General features: G+C 40.6%; 2 protein-coding genes across 4 annotated transcripts in view; one reads left to right on the top strand and one right to left on the bottom strand.

The window, feature by feature from the left end:
- Positions 1–15851, top strand: part of PDHA1 (pyruvate dehydrogenase E1 alpha 1 subunit) — a 16240-nt gene extending 389 nt beyond the window's left edge. Inside the window, exons 2-11 of the mRNA XM_006911626.3 lie at positions 5304–5363; positions 5915–6088; positions 6891–7017; positions 7942–8033; positions 8820–8912; positions 9742–9897; positions 10080–10151; positions 12236–12303; positions 13527–13635; positions 14065–15851. Of these exons, the coding sequence (XP_006911688.1) occupies positions 5304–5363; positions 5915–6088; positions 6891–7017; positions 7942–8033; positions 8820–8912; positions 9742–9897; positions 10080–10151; positions 12236–12303; positions 13527–13635; positions 14065–14229 (1116 nt within the window). The 3' untranslated portion in view covers positions 14230–15851. The remainder of the gene's footprint in view (positions 1–5303; positions 5364–5914; positions 6089–6890; positions 7018–7941; positions 8034–8819; positions 8913–9741; positions 9898–10079; positions 10152–12235; positions 12304–13526; positions 13636–14064) is intronic.
- MAP3K15 (mitogen-activated protein kinase kinase kinase 15) overlaps positions 14607–16227 on the bottom strand; it is an 85200-nt gene continuing 83579 nt past the window's right edge. For 2 of the 3 annotated variants that reach the window (XM_025046601.1, XM_025046602.1), the window contains exons 27-28: positions 15654–15745; positions 15468–15572 (exon numbers count right to left, since the gene is read on the bottom strand). In XM_025046601.1, the coding sequence (XP_024902369.1) occupies positions 15492–15572; positions 15654–15745 (173 nt within the window). In that variant the 3' untranslated portion in view covers positions 15468–15491. Of the gene's footprint in view, positions 14955–15467; positions 15573–15653; positions 15756–16227 lie in introns of those variants that run through there. The other variant, XM_015589167.2, reaches the window with a different exon arrangement.

The raw sequence follows: 16227 nt of genomic DNA, 5'->3' as shown, positions 1-16227 counted from the left end.
GACGGGGACACTCTACAAGGTCCGCGTGGAGGTCAGCCACGGCTCCCGGCTCGGGGCTAGGAGGCGTCTTCTAGAAGTGCCCATGCATTTATCGCGGACAAAAAAGGGGCCTTGGGCACCCTCGAGTCTCCAATTGACCCCCTTTTCTCGGCGCACTCGTTTAAAATCTTCCTAACTGCGTTCCTCTTGAGCCAGAGGCCATATAGTATGTTAAAGAGCATGGAATCTGGAGACCGAGTGGCTCCCCCAAACACCAGCATCACCATTTACTAGCCCTGCGACCTCGGACAAAGTGTTTTTTTGTTTTTTTTAAATTTCTTTAAATAGGCCTGTGCTCAATTTCCTCATTTCTAAAATAGAAGTAATAAATACTTAACTCGTGGGTTTTTTGTGAGGCTTAAACGAGTGACACGTGTGTAAAGTTTTCCAAATAGTGCATTGTAGGTGCCATTTGTGTAAAATATTATCATTTGAGTGCCCGGTTTGGTATACATGTGTTGAACACCTACGCTTGGCTCTGTGGAGGGTTCAGACAGGGTCAGGTTCCCGAGAAACAAACTTCTTCCCCTTTCCTCCCTTAACGTTGAGCTTTTCTTGGCAGTCAATTCCAGAGCAGTCTGGCAGAACACGGAGGAAACTGCCTTCCCCTTTACACACACACACACACACACACACACGCTCACTCACTTACTCACACTCACACTCTAGGGTAAAGGTAAGCTAAAGAAAACTGCAGCGCTGCTGGAGAGGGTGGGGTTAGAGGTTAGCACTGTTTTCTGGCTCCAGTTTCCAGACGTGCCCAATGCCTAAACTTCTTTGTCCTCTAGGCACAGGGAAGTAGTGTTTCTTGGTATAACTGCAGACAAGCTTTGATTTGCACTTTTGGCTCTAGTAACTCCTCCAGGTCTTTGTGGTAACTCAGCTTAGTAAGGGTTAGTAAGAGATGGTCAAAAGGTAGGAAGTGTACCCCTCTAGGAATCCCACTGCTTTCTGGCGCTCATAATCTTTGACTTTACTTTCCTGCTCTCAATTACATAGAACTGTCTGTCATTTTTTTTTATTGTTTCCACTTGAGGATGGAGAAATAACAATTTACCTGTTCTCAGTTACTATTGCCTGGATGGTTATCAAGTTTTAAATCTTTCCAAAACTACAGTGTCTGTAGCTGTGCCTGGAAGATTATTTCTCGATACAAGAAATATTTCTGGCCCCACAAAATTATTTTTTATTTTTAAATTTATTTTTCAATTTTTTAGCTGACATACAATATTATATTGGTTTCAAGTATACAACAGTGATTAGACATTTATATACCTTAAAATGTGATCAAGAAAAGTTTAGTACTCTTTTGACATCATATATTGTTATTACAATATTATTGACTATATTCTCTATGCTGTACTTTATATTACCGTGACTATTTTTATAATTGCCAATTTGTACATCCCCCCTTCCCCTTTGTCACCCATTCCCCTCAAACCCCCTCCCATCTGGCAACCACAAATTCGTTCTCTGTATCTGAGTTTGTTTCTGTTTTGTTTATTTTGTTTTTTAGGTTCCACATATAAGTGAAATCATATGGTGTTTCTCTTTGACTGATTCCACTTAGCATAATACTCTTTAGGTCAGAAGTGACAAGATTTCATTCCTTTTTATGGCTGAGTAATATTCCATTGTATATATGTACCACTTTTCTTTATTCGTTTGTCTATAAGTGGATACTTATGTTGCTTCTGTATCTTGGCTATTGTAAGTAATGCTGTAATGGATATAGAGGTACATATAGCTTTTCAAATTAGTGTTTGGATTTCTGCAGATAAATACCCAGAAGTGGAATTGCTGGATCATAAGGTAGTTCTATTTTTAATTTTTTCAGTCACCTTCATACCGTTTTCCATAGTGGCTGCACCAGTTTGCAATCCCACCAACAGTGCAGGAGGATTCCCTTTTCTCCTCATCCTCGCCTGCACTTGTTTGTTGATTTATTGATGATAGCTTTTTGACAGGTGTGAGGTGATATCTCATTGTGGTTTTGATTTGCATTTCTCTGATGTTTAGTGATGTTGCACATCTTTTCATGTGCCTGTTGGTCATCTGTATGTCCTCTTTGGAGAAATGTCTGTTCCATTTCTCTGCTCATTTTTTAATCGTATTTTTTTTCTTTTTTTGGTGGTGGTGGTAATGAGTTCCTTATCCATTTTGGATATTAATCCCTTATCGGACATTATCATTGGCAAATATCTTCTCTCCTTCAGTTGGTTTTGTCTTTTCATTTTGTTGATGCTTTCCTTCACTGCACAGAAACTTTTTAGTTCGATGTAATCCCATTTGTTTATTTTTTCTTTTGTTTCCCTCACCCAAGGAGATATATCAAAAAAAAAAAATTGCTGAGAGCGATGTCACAGTTTACTACCAATGTTTTCCTCTAGAAGTTTTATGGTTTTGGATCTTACATTTAAGTCTTTAATCTATTTTGAGTTTATTCTTGTATATGGTGTAAGAAAGTGGTCTAGTTTAATTTTTTTACATGTATCTGTCCAGTTTTTCCAGCATCATTTATTGGATAGACTTTCTTTACCCCATTGTATATTCTTGTTTCCTTTGTCATAGTTTAACTGACCATGTAGGCGTGGATTTATTTCTGGGCTCCCTATTTAGTTCTATTGATCTTTGTGTCTTTTTCTGCCAGCACCATGCTATTTTGATTACTATAGCCTTGTATAGTTAGCTATCAGGTAGCATGATACTTCCAACTTTGTTCTTTCTTCAGATCGCTTTGGCTCTTTGGGGCCTTCTATGATTCCATATAGATTTTAGGATTATTTGTTCTAGTTCTGTGAAAAACAGCATTGGTATTTTGGTAGGGATTGCATTGAATGTATAGATTGCTTTGGATACTGTTCTGTCAGGCTTGGGACCCCTTTTTGGGCACCATGACATGTGCTGAGGCCAGCTGCCACTTGTGCCGTGTTTATGGCTGCTTAGTTGAGGCTACGTTCCAAGCCAAGACTGGCTGCTGCTTCTGCCAGACTTGGGGCTACCTGATGGGAGTTATAATGCAAGTTAGGACAGGTCACCATTTGTGCTGGGCTTGGGGTAGTTTAGCAAGAGGTACAGGGCACACCAAGGCCAGCCACTGCTAATTTGGGTTTCATGGACCTTTGAGAGATTTTAGGAAAGTCTGCAGCTCTAGCCAAGGCAGGCTGCTTATGTGGAGGAGCCTTTGGAAGAGGCTCAGGACTGGTGCTTGAGTTGGGTGGGTTCTCAGGGAATCACCAGGGCTGGGCAAACGGTGTTAGCCAGGTTAATGGAGAGCTCAGATTTGGTGCTCTCCCTGTGCTGGACTGGCTGTGTGGGGTGAGGGCTCAACAAAGGAACAATGGCACCTGCCAGCGCTTCCTTCCCCAGCAAGAGCTGTCCAAACCCCTGATCTTCCAGCCCTCACCCTGAAGCTAGTCAGTTTAGTCCCCTGTATGTGCCTGGTGCTTTTTGAGCTGCTGTCTTCGTGCTGGAGCCCAAAGCAAATTGAGTTTGTGAGTCTGTGTGTGGGCCCCTTAAGAGAGGAACACTTACGTCTCCAGCAGCCCTCTGTCTCATTTGGATGCAATTCCTAATAGTTTTCACAGCCAGATGGTCTAGGGACTCCTCTTCCCGGCACTGGAGCCCTGAGCTGGGGAGCCTGGTGTGGGGCTGGGACCCCTTGCTCCTCAGGGGGACCTCCGCAGCCGAGATATCCCTTCCAATTCTCGATCACCAAACTGTGGTGATCAAGGTTTGGGACCTGCCCGTTCTGCATCTCTGCCCTTCCAGTAGTCAACATGGCTTCTTCTTTATATCCTTAGTTATAGGACTTCTGTTCAGCTAGTCTTCAGGTGCCTCTCAATGATGGTGGTTCTATAATTTCGTTGTAATTTTGATTTGGTCATGACAGGAGGTGGGCACAGCACTTACTTACTCCGCCATCATGACCACAAGTCTAAAACAATTTTCTTAACTGCCAAAAATAACATGTCTGTTTCATGATTGCCAAATATAACGTTTTGTTTGTCACCTTGCTCCTCTCATCTCTACTTCTTCCCAAATTTCTCAGTTTTCTTCCCTTAGATATGTTAATAAATTCTGTCTACCTCTAACTTAACCGAAGCATTTTTTTTCTAGTATTTAAGCGTTTTTCCTCCAGCAACACCATTGTCTTGCTGGGTTTAGTAGATAATGGTATATTGATGGTTGAAGCATTAAGTAGATAATAGCTTTCTGCTGGTAGGCTTGTATACTTGGAGGTACACTTAGGTCAATCTTAACCCTTCTCACCAAGATCAAGTCCAGCACTAGAAGCTGGATGGCTGTACAAACATATCAAAAGTACTTTTTGTGGGATCTGAAGAATGTGCTTCAAGTCTCCATGAAAAGAAGTCATGTCGGTTTACACATTTGTGTGTGAAAACATGACAGAATTGGCTAAAATAGTACATTAACACTAATTAATTAAATGTTTGTGGTCTAACCTGGACCATAGCCATCCCGTAGAATACTTTTGGTGCAAGCAGGTATGTTTGATTGTAAGAGTGAAAAGGAAACATTTTTCCCAACTTTTTACCCCACCCTCAAGCACTGACAGCTACTCAGACATCAAGAAGGAAACACTGTTGCAGAGAACCTCTCTCCCTTCTGCGGGAGCTACCCAAGATAGAGGCTGTTCAAATTATAAAACGTCCTTCAAGTCTGTTGTTTTTAAGTCAGCGCTAGGTATCTTTGGTACATTTCTCACTAACATATTTATTTCATGCTTTGAGTAGTTGAAAATATTTTTCTTATCGATCCATTTCATAGAAAAATGGTTTTCCTGAAATAAAGATTGAATCATAGTTTTTTATTTGACGAGTAATTCTGAAACTGAAGCTTTAGCTTGCTCGGTATATCTGTTTATGATGAAGAATAGCATAAATAAACAAAGCCCACAGATTATCAGTCTCTTTAGCTTGGCCATTAACTTCATTATATTCTCACTGTAACTTCTTTGAAAACAAAGTGACTAAGTAGATTAGTTTGGTTTTTGCATCCATTCTCTTCCTGCTGTTTGCTGTCCCATGGGGTTACCATCGTGTTTTATTAGCCAAAGCATGGAGTCACTTTGGAAGACAAGATCTCAACGCACTGAACAGAATAGAAGATGAGCCCATGAATATGTTGAGGCTTATTCAAGTTCCAGGACTGCATCCTGATAACTGAGTAATAATAATAATTACTTTTAAAATAACTGACAATAAAAGTACTGATATATTTGTATATTTTGGTCTTTCAAGGCAAGCAGAGTGCTGGTGGCATCCCGTAATTTTGCAAACGATGCTACATTTGAAATTAAGGTAAGAGATATTTTACTTTGTGTTAATTTTCCCACCAGTACACTTTGATATACAGTTTTACCTTGGGAATAGAACATTTCGATATGCTTTTTCACCATTTTCTTCCCAATGTTCTAGAATCAGAGGTTCAAATAAGTTTAGCAAAAATTAGAATTTACACTTAGCAACTTGCTGGTGTTTCATGGTGTGTATGTGGGTGGGGGGAGGTGAAGTAAAAAACATTAGACTTACTCCAAAGTTTAGAATGTGATTTGGTAAAACATTTGAATGGGAAGATTCTTAGAATGCTTCTTTGAAAGTTTGACTTTTAACCTATAACCCGCTTGACTTCTAGGGGCTTTCAGTGAAAGTCATCTTAGAAAAATTTTCTTCCTTCAAAACCCTATCCCATTGCAGTGAGCTTTATGATGTAAGGAGTCAGAAGCAATATGCAGCATTTCTGATGTGCTCCTGTGGGTTTTTTGAGTGAAATATTATTTGTGATGGAGTTAGATCTTAGAATGGGTTGGCATTGTTTATAATGTAGTAACTGGAAGATAACTGATTTTCAGAAGTGTGATCTCCACCGGCTGGAAGAGGGCCCTCCTGTCACAACAGTGCTCACCAGAGAGGATGGGCTCAAATACTACAGGACGATGCAGACTGTTCGCCGAATGGAGTTAAAGGCAGATCAGCTGTATAAACAGAAAATCATTCGTGGTTTCTGTCACTTGTGTGACGGTCAAGTGAGTGATAATTTTGTAATAAAACTGTTTTTAGGAATTTAAGTGTGGTTTGTGTCTTTAACCCTGCCTTATGCATCCAAAGGATTCCAGGCTGGTATTTTAGAATAAAAATGAGAATGCTGAGACCTGCTATGAAGCTTATGCTAAAGAATTTATTCATGCATCACATTGCTGATTTCCTATGCCTTTATGGCATTGTGATCATCATTATTGGGTATACTTTTGGGGGAAAGGGTTTGTTTTTCTTTTTTGTTTGTTTGTTTTGTTGGTTTAGACCAAAGGTTATAAATTCAGATGCCTACAGGGGCCAGCTAGGCAGACTAAATGAGTGAAGAAGGCCAGCTATACAAAAAATAGACTGACTGGCGGTGACAGGGACTGGCGGTGAACTGGGATAGGCAGGTCCCACCTGTAGATTATGTCATGATTTCGTTCCAGTCAGTGGTGATGTATAGAAATATGGAGCTAATGCTTCCTGTTGTTTGTTTCTTCAAGATAAGACAGAAGTCTTGATTTTCATGATATTCTCAGTATTTTAATGTTGACATCTGATTCAGGATTTTTCCCCCCCAAATTACTGTACAGGCTAAAGGAAACAGCACATCTATGGATTGTCAGTTTATGGCTTCTGGCTTGGTCCTTACTCTTCACTCTGTTTCTGATTAAAAAAAAAATTAGAGCTACTTTCTATAGTTACTAATGAAGAGTTCGACTAGGCCAAATGTTTGATAATGGTCTAGGAAGGCTTTTTTCTAGAAATGTGTATTGTATTGACTCATCACTGCTTCTTCCTTTAATGCAGGAAGCTTGTTGTGTGGGCCTGGAGGCTGGCATAAATCCCACAGATCATCTGATCACAGCCTATCGAGCTCATGGCTTTACCTTTACTCGTGGGCTTTCTGTCCGAGAAATTCTCACAGAGCTTACAGGTTTGCTATTGATTTACAAAAGGGGAAATTAGTGAATTAAGTTTTCAAATCTCTCCTATGTAGTCAGCAGTAATATAATGGCTGTATGTAGAGCCAGAGGGGTGTTAGAGTCAGAGAGATCATATCATAAATGATATAAATGTCTAACCAATATACTATATACTCAACTAACAATTAAATAAAACACTAAAAAAAATAAATAAAAGGTTTTTTGGACCTTTGCCTTAACCCAAAGCAGATCCCATGGGAATGGGAAGACAGCACAGCCAAGGGGAAAAAAAAGACGCTAACCGTTATAAGTTAATATTAAAACCTTTCTGAGTTAAAAAAAAAAAAAAAACCTCTTTAGGAGCTGTTATTTCTATTATGCTTTTAAGTAAACCGACCATTTTTGAGGTCATCTGGCTCCTCAGGTGTAAGTTTTAAAAGGTTAGCTCTATAAAATCAGAATTACTTTTATAATTACTCAGACATGCCAGCAGAAATCTAGCAGCCACAGAAAATAAATTGAGTAGAAGCATTTCGTGGTATGCAATTTAAATTCTAGGAATCTTCTTAATATCCCTTTGTCTTTGTCCCCTTTGACTCTTGAACTGTTTAGTGTGCCAGTGTAGGAGATAAAGGAAGATGTTTGTAACTGGCAGAAAAAAAAAAAAAGTCCAAGGCACCACACCAACATCCAAAGGAAACAATGATTAGAGAGCTGGAAAAATTGGAAAGGTCAAGGACACGAGACTGGTCTGACCTTCATTACAAAAGGACCTGGAGACGAGGGATATGTGTTTGCATAGAGGGGCAGGTGTTTATACAATTGAATCGGCCTCTGAGTTCTAATGGTTGAGCCTCTTGAGTAAATGCTTGGGATATGGTTTTGTTTTGTGTATTTGATTTTTGATGCATATATACGTGTGCTGTCATTTCTAGGGCGAAGAGGAGGTTGTGCTAAAGGAAAAGGTGGATCAATGCATATGTATGCCAAGAACTTCTACGGAGGCAATGGCATCGTTGGAGCTCAGGTAGTCGAGGATAAGGATTGCATGCTTTTCTAGATTTGGCCCTGGCCTGTGTCTTTACAATAGTTCATACCCCAGAGGACTTCCCTCTGTTGTATTTTAGTACTTTGGGGGCTTAGTGTGCTTAAAAGACCTATTGCTTCATACCCTACCATTTGATCACTTAATAGATTTGGACCATGATTTAAAATTTTTCCTTTTTGGTATTTATGTTTTGTAAGTAAGCAAGAGCCTCCAGCAGTGGAGCTATACCTTCAGCTTTTTATTTATATTTACATTAATTGCTTTGTCACATACACTTTGCCCTGCCTGCTGGAGACAGGGCTCATGCCAGATGAGGACAGGCAGGTGATCAGGATCTCAGGGCCTAGTTAGAATCCAAAGCCAACTTCTATGGATATGGAGTCTGCCTTGTTCTCATGATTTAGTGAATTATGAAGAAGTAACAGCATAAAACCATATCTAGATTGTTTGGTTTACTTTCTAATATATCGAGATTCTACAGTATGCTTTTTTTAAACCTAGGTTTCATTTTTAGAATTAGTAATTGAATCTTTGCGTGCAGAAAGGTTATTGCTTAAATGGTTGCAATGCAGCATAACAATTATTCTTCTTTACTGGTTTGTTTATAATATTGGTGGAATAAGCAGAGATAGGGTTGGCGTAGAGAGAGTTTGTAGCAACAGTATAATTTCTATCTCAATTTCTGGCCAGGAGTTAAAATTCAGAGCATTAATTTCTCCCCTCATAGATTTCTGTGGTTCCTTTCTTGATTGTCCTTAATATTAGGTACCCCTGGGAGCTGGGATTGCTCTGGCCTGTAAGTATAATGGAAAAGATGAAGTCTGTTTGACTTTATATGGCGATGGTGCTGCTAATCAGGTGAGTAATTGCCTCAACTTTCTAATAATGTATAGAGTTTTATTTTCAAAGTGTTATACGTTCATAGGTTAGTTTGTAAAGAAGTATGTTACTTATTAGTTGAACTAGCCATTCATATGGCAAGCTCAATTTTAGTTTTATGGCCAGATTAGAGATTTGCCTCTTGGCACATTTTACAAGTGCTTTATTGGGGCACACTCCTGAGGGAGCTCTCCTTAGCTCTGTCTACCTCAGCGCTTCCCAAACTGTGGCGAAGGATCTTTTTCTGTTTTAACCTCTCGTAAACCAATTCTCAAACGAGTACTCTAATGTTCAGACTCAGTGTCTTCAGTGCCTTGGCATTGTCAAACTCCTCTTGTGGTCTCTGAGCCCTGACTCTGCCCTTCTTGTTTCATGGTCCGAGTCATCACCAGTCTGTGGATGACACTCTTGAGGACCTGCTGTGGATGCTGATGCTCATTGCTGGTTTGCTCTGGGTACCCAGTGGGTCTCATAGAACTTAGAACAAACATAAAACTAAGTATCACGTGTTTTTACATGGTGATCTTTTCCGTGGTGCGGTCTGTACTACTCTGCCTTGACCTCACAGAAATAAGAGGTGATGTTTTGTCACTTCCCTTAGTTGCAAAAGAGATGATGCTTGCTGCTTCACTCTCCTTCTTCCTGCCAGCACACACACTCTTTTCCTGAAAAGCTTGGTTATAGAAGATGAGGCTTTTTATCTTTTTATGAAAGCTTTCTCTGCCACGTAGAGCAGTAGCTGTTAAGATGATGAAGTCTAGGGAAAAAGCAAAATGAAACCACTTGAACTTTTTATACACACTTCCAGGGTCAGATATTCGAAGCTTACAATATGGCAGCCTTGTGGAAATTACCTTGTATTTTCATCTGTGAAAATAACCGCTATGGAATGGGAACATCTGTTGAGAGAGCAGCAGCCAGCACTGATTACTACAAGAGAGGTGACTTCATTCCTGGGCTGAGGGTAAGGACACCTGTCACAGGGCCGGGGCTATACCCTCATGGCTCGATACTTCTGTGTGTGCCCTTGATAGTCGCAGACAAATTGAAGAGTTATGTTTTCTTAGTGCAGGAACAGGTCAGGTAGAATTAAAATGGTTTTAGGTCGGTGATTTACGCTTTGCTCCCTTTCCCATGCATTAACAGGTGGATGGAATGGATGTCCTGTGTGTCCGGGAGGCGACGAAGTTTGCAGCTGCCCATTGTAGATCTGGAAAGGTAAGCCTTCTCTTAGGCCTCTAGGTAGGAGGTTTCTAATGACGGTTATCTCAAAGTTGAAAGAATGCCTCCCCCACGTCCGTCGTAGCTATTCAGGGGTAGCTGTTAATGTGTATAAGATAGCAGCAGAGGCCAGTCAGGTGAATCAGGTCCCTTCATAAATAGTGTTGTCTTGGTATCTTACCTCCTGGGCACATTCCATGTTGCCCCCACGTGGGGTAAACCTTTTCTTCCAGTGCTTCCTCAGCATCTTGCTTCTGTCTTCATCGTGACAATCTGTTTTGCCTTTTGGTTTGGTTATGTGTCTCCAACCCCCGTTAAGTATAAGCCCCGTAAATGAACAGATTGGGGACTCCCATAGTGCTCAGCACAGAACTTTGCTTATATAGTAGACATTCAGTATAACTTTGTCTTCTATAAGTTAAATGTTATGGTTAAAGTATATAATTGCAGTCTTGGTGTTTCAGTCCTAAGAATCTTAACCTTTCAGTTTTAGCAGTAGAGTGAGATTGGCCTGAAAAGAGGCTTACGTGCCATCGGAGCTAGTGGAAAGATGTTTTTCTCCCTAGATCAGTGTTCCACAGCTCAGAAAGCATGCCCCTGAGGTTTGCCTTTTAGCGACTTCCCCTGGGTTTGTTTGGCCAGTAATGCAAATAAAATTCGGCTAGCGGGATGAAACTAGGAGAAAGGGGATGAAGCAGGGAAGGAAATCCAGAGCAGTTAAACAAGAGGAATAAAATGGAGTACGACTAAGATGGCAGGTTGATGCTAGTAGGCTCAGCAGTCTGTATCAGGACTTCAGGACTAGGAGGAGCCCAGGCCCTGGGTGATGGATACCATTCCCCTCTCCCCCAGTTCTGAAAGAATATGTGGGGTCCAACCATACATGGAAACGGGATCAGTGGTTTATAGCATGTGTTGAGCTTCCTAGCCTGACCAAAGCCTGATCTTGGAATTAAGGGAGGGTCTGGAAACCCCCTTATCACCAGCCCCTTAGCCCAACCCACTGTGCTTCCACACGGCTGCTGGATTACATAACTGGATAGGTGACTGAGGGGTTGACGTGTGTCAGGTAATACATGCAGTACTGTTTATGTATTATTTAATTGGCACAACTCTGAGCTCGGTTATTACTGTTTTGCCCATTTCGCAGGATGAGGAAACCGAGACACAAAGCAGTTAAGGGTACATAGCTACCATATATACAGCCATATTGGAACCCAAGCATTTGGACTCAGATTCCCTCTTTTCAACTACTACACCAAACTGCCCAGGGATTCTAGATCCACCCTCCTTCCTCTGTGTTCAAAGTTGTCTTCTAGAAGTGAGCTAATGCAGCATGAGCAAGCTACCTGGTGGTAGCTGGGCTAGCCAGACTCTCAGCAGTCACTGGGTTATGAATCAGGTCTTCAGTGCATGCCAACTTCCTGTTACACACTAGCCAGATTTGTGTGAAGCAGGATTGGTCGCCAGCCTCTGTGAAACTGAAATGGGTATGAGGTGGAAATTCACCTACCTAGCCTCTCTTTAGTTCTCCCATCCTTCTGCACTTTCCAGCACAGATAGAGGTTTGCTTTTAATCTGTTAGAATTTGTATTAGCATTTTTCTCTAGAGTTTTAAAAGGATCAGAGTGCTTGTAGGTCATTTCACCTGTGACTGGGGGGAAAGACTAGCCTATTAACCCTAAAGATAAAAGCCATGCCCTCTCCTGCTACCATACCTGCTTTCAAATAGATTTTTCTTCCTTAAAGCTGTTTTTATAGGATTATGTATCAAATGCAATGCTGCTGAAATAGACGATTCTTTAATATTAATGGGCCGTATAGCATGCTGAATGCCTTTTTGATTCAAAACAAGCTGCGGCAGGTTGCTTTTATTAGGTTCCTGTTAAAAATGATGAAACATGCAATAAATCGATATTAGAAATGAGAACAGATAAGTCAACTAATAAATTCTTGACAACTCAGCTGATTTATAGAAGGTCTGATAAGTATCTTTGATCCTGAAAGGGTGTGCATTCGAGGCTGTGGATTGGTGTGCTGTGCTTGTCATCTCACCTACTGTCCTTTGGGTTCTGTTTTAGGGGCCCATACTGATGGAGCTGCAGACTTACCGTTACCATGGACACAGCATGAGTGATCCTGGAGTCAGGTATGGTCATGGGAAATCTGTGGTGGTAGGCTTTGAGTGGTGCTACTCACATGGAAAAATAAAGCACTTCAATATTTGCTTTTGAAGCCAGACACCAGTAGGCTTCATGCATTGCATTAGTTGGCATCAGGTAGTTGATTCCTGGTCTGAAAGCAGTGCCTCCCACTAAACTGGTTTCAATACAGAAAGCCTTCTGAAAATCCCTACTATGTATAGTATCTACATGTTAGCATGAGCAGCAATAAAAAAATTAAATTGCGGAGGGAAATTTTACCATAAAGCAGGTCTGATGGTAGAGTAGTATACTGGGGGGCACTTAACTTTTGTAGGCATTGCCCCAGATTTCTTCATGGTATATTCCTCCCGCAGAGGCAGAATTTGAAAATGTTCTGGATGGCATGGAGCAAGGCCAACTGGCACATGGGATATTCAGTATTTTACAATAGAGCAGTCACAAAAGGACAGGTCACACTAGAAGATAGGAGTTTTACTTGTCACTTTTTAACTCTTTGATGTAATGCTGCAGTTCCAGAGTGCGACACAAGATTTAGTCAAGCCATAACAAGCCTTTGAGTGTAGAATAGCTCTAAGGGAATATGTTTTATTATAAACAACTTATATGGAAAAATGCACTTTGTGTATTTCTATTTTCAAAAAACGGTAGAGCCCTTGCTTTTAGTGTTATTTCAAATGATGTGTGGGACGAGGATGTATTATAGATTTAAGAACTGGAAAACCTGCTATCCAGGCTTTTGCTGGCCACATTTCTCTGGGGTCTTAAGGAAGAAAGGCAAGGCACATTTATATCCTGCTTGATGTTCTGCTGCCTCAAGGTCTGTGGTTATCACCATACAAGAACCATCTCCACTGTCCCCACACACGTGAAATGTAGCAGCTCAAAAGGATGGGACATTTGGCACCGAAAGAGGCTCTACCACTTCATACCCTACATCTAGATCAAATAAAAACTTGGCCCCTGTTGTCAGAATGCCAGAGAAGCCAGGTGAATTGCCAGTGTAGAATTTTTGATGAAAGATATAAGCAGCTCTTACAGAACGTTAGGCTTTCTTATACTTTGAAAGTGTAATTCTGCCATTCCCTCAGTGACATAGGTGCTGACGTGCTCCTTTATCTCAGAAACGTACTCCCGTGTTTCACAGAATTATTTTTGCTCAAACTGGAAGTGTTCTTACCTACTTCTAACTATGTTTCCCTCCCTCTAGTTATCGTACACGAGAAGAAATTCAGGAAGTAAGAAGTAAGAGCGACCCTATCATGCTCCTCAAGGATAGAATGGTGAACAACAATCTTGCCAGTGTCGAAGAATTAAAGGTACCATTACTCTCGGCGGTTTAAAGGCGGGCTCTCCTTTCTGAGCAGTTTTTCTCTACACAAAACGCTGCCACTCCTAATGGGAAAGTATGTAGGACCATGGGGACATTCAGTCATATTGACAAAGCCTTTAAACCCCTCAAGAACACGATTCTTTTTCCTAGAAATAGACTTCGGATTTTTCATAAATGTTCCCTCACCAGGGTATGTGTATATCTTTTTTTAAAAGTTGATGTCCGTACTCCAAAATATTCCTGGGTAGATCATTCATTGTGTCATTTAGTTAAAAAAAAATAACAATTTTGAAAATAGGGGCTATTAATTAAGTACTTCTGTTACTAGCAGACTATTAGCAATAGGCTCTGAGTAGACAAGTTGGTACCTAAGCTGCTCATTCAAAATTCTCTTGAACTGTAATCTGATTTTTAGGAAATTGACGTTGAAGTGAGGAAAGAAATCGAGGATGCCGCCCAGTTTGCCACATCTGATCCTGAACCACCTTTGGAAGAACTAGGCTATCACATCTACTCCAACGATCCACCTTTTGAAGTTCGGGGTGCAAATCAGTGGATCAAGTTTAAGTCCGTCAGTTAATGAGAGGCTACACATAATGGATGACTACACCTTCAGTGGGCTATTGATAGCAACTGTAAGGAATGCTTGTTCTCAACTTAGGTAGATTAAGATAGTAATTGCATGCAGTTTATACAGTGTTGCATTAAAAGATAGTGCACACTTAAGTATTTCATGTGAATGTTAAAGGTTATTTGAGATTTGTATAGGTCTAAAATAGGTAATTACAGTTTGTGCAACCTTCCTTCAAATTATTTCCTAAAACAGTTCTATTTGAGTGAGTTGTATACTCTTAACAAGTCCTTGTATGCCTGTGCAACTCTGCCACCTGTCATACTCGCATTACCCCACAGCTAATACTGTATGTGCGTGTCGGTGCTAAAGTCTCGTCACACTGATCATTTCAAAACTTTATTAATTATAACCAGGACAATTCCATTTTTGAATACGCCATCTGCTCCTTGCAGTTGTAACCACTCTATAAGATCTTTACCCTAGATGTCAAAATTAGGGTTCACAATCACTGTTCTCACAATACAGTTCTAGTCACGTATAAAACATTGATGAATAACAGGTTCAAAAAAAAAAAACAGTAATGCTTAACAAAGATATTGGCTCCTTGCTCCCTCTGTTCCCCTGGCTTGGCTTAGCTGACTGGTTAAGCCTCATCTTCGGTGGCTGGGGTCCCCCGAGCCCGTCGTCTGTACTGGGAGACTGCGGCCCAGAGCCTGCAGAGGAGGCCGCCGCTACAAAACAACAACACAGCCATCTTTAGAGTCAGAAAGAGACTTAAAAGCAACACTCCAGAATACTTCTTCAGGAGCTCTTATGGCAGAAAGTATATCATTCTAGGCTTGTCAAGAGTTGCCGTCTAGTCTTAAAAGGCTTACCTTAAATAGAAATATGTTCTCTTCGTGGGTGGAGATGACACTTGTGCCCCAGCAAGAGTGGGACATGGCCTTAGAGGCATGTACAGGAGTACCGGTGGGTCTGTTTAGAGCAGGCCGTTTAAGATGATGTGGGGACAAGGACGCAGATTGCAATTTAAAAAGAGGGTGCGGGAGAGCTATTCTGTTTTACCTTCCTACTTTTCCCACCAGGGCTTCAGCTTCCGTCACCTCTGGGCTTTTCCCAACTTTAACCTGGGAAAACTCCAGAGTTTGGAGCTTTCTGACGAAGCCATGGGAGAATGTACCAGCCCGTTGTTTTCTACTACTTTATTTAAAAGCATAATCACATACAAAAAGTTATTTTCTATTATACAAAGTGTTTTGAGGCTATTCTTACCGTAGTCTGAGGTGTCTTAGATCTTCCTTAGTGATGTCATTGAGAATATCAGAAAGTGTATAACCCTCTTCAATAATCTGAAACAAAGAAATATATAGGAGCTAAGCGGCTTGGTAATAATAGCAGAGGAATGGTTTTCTTTTTGGTTATGAATTTACCTTTTCAATTGCATTTGCATCCGCTCCTTGCATTTGTAACCACTCTACAAGCTCTTTATCCGTTTTCTGCCAACGAAGGGATATTGGGGTCTCTGTAATGATTAGAAATTTATTATATATTGATGTGTAACAGTAAAACTCTTCACAAGTAACAAATTGGTTGAAATAAACTTCCAGAAGATAAATGTGGCATGAAAAGGAAATGAATTTAGTGTGTCTCAGATCGAACACACATACATTGCACACTGATCCACAGTTCTTGGATTCACACCCCAGAAATTCAGATAACCTTATCTATGACCTTTAGTTTAGAATGCTTATTCTCATCTTTAAAATGCTTATTCCCTTCCTTAAAATGCCTTTTCTAAGGAATCACATCCTTAACTGCACTGGAAATAGGTTTTTGAGATTTTTGTGTCAGAGCTTATCCATACCGCATTCTAAGAGGTAGCTGTCGCCCGTTAGTAAGTGGCACAAAAGGAACAAGATAGGTTTACTGAAGTATAATTTATGTAGTAAACTTTTTTTTAGGTATGGAGCACTATATGAACTTTGACGAGCACAGTCATGTGAC

The sequence above is a fragment of the Pteropus alecto genome, unplaced genomic scaffold (genome assembly GCF_000325575.1).
Source record: "Pteropus alecto unplaced genomic scaffold, ASM32557v1 scaffold23, whole genome shotgun sequence".
NCBI classification, from domain to species: domain Eukaryota; kingdom Metazoa; phylum Chordata; class Mammalia; order Chiroptera; family Pteropodidae; genus Pteropus; species Pteropus alecto.
This window is presented reverse-complemented; position numbering and strand designations above follow the sequence as displayed.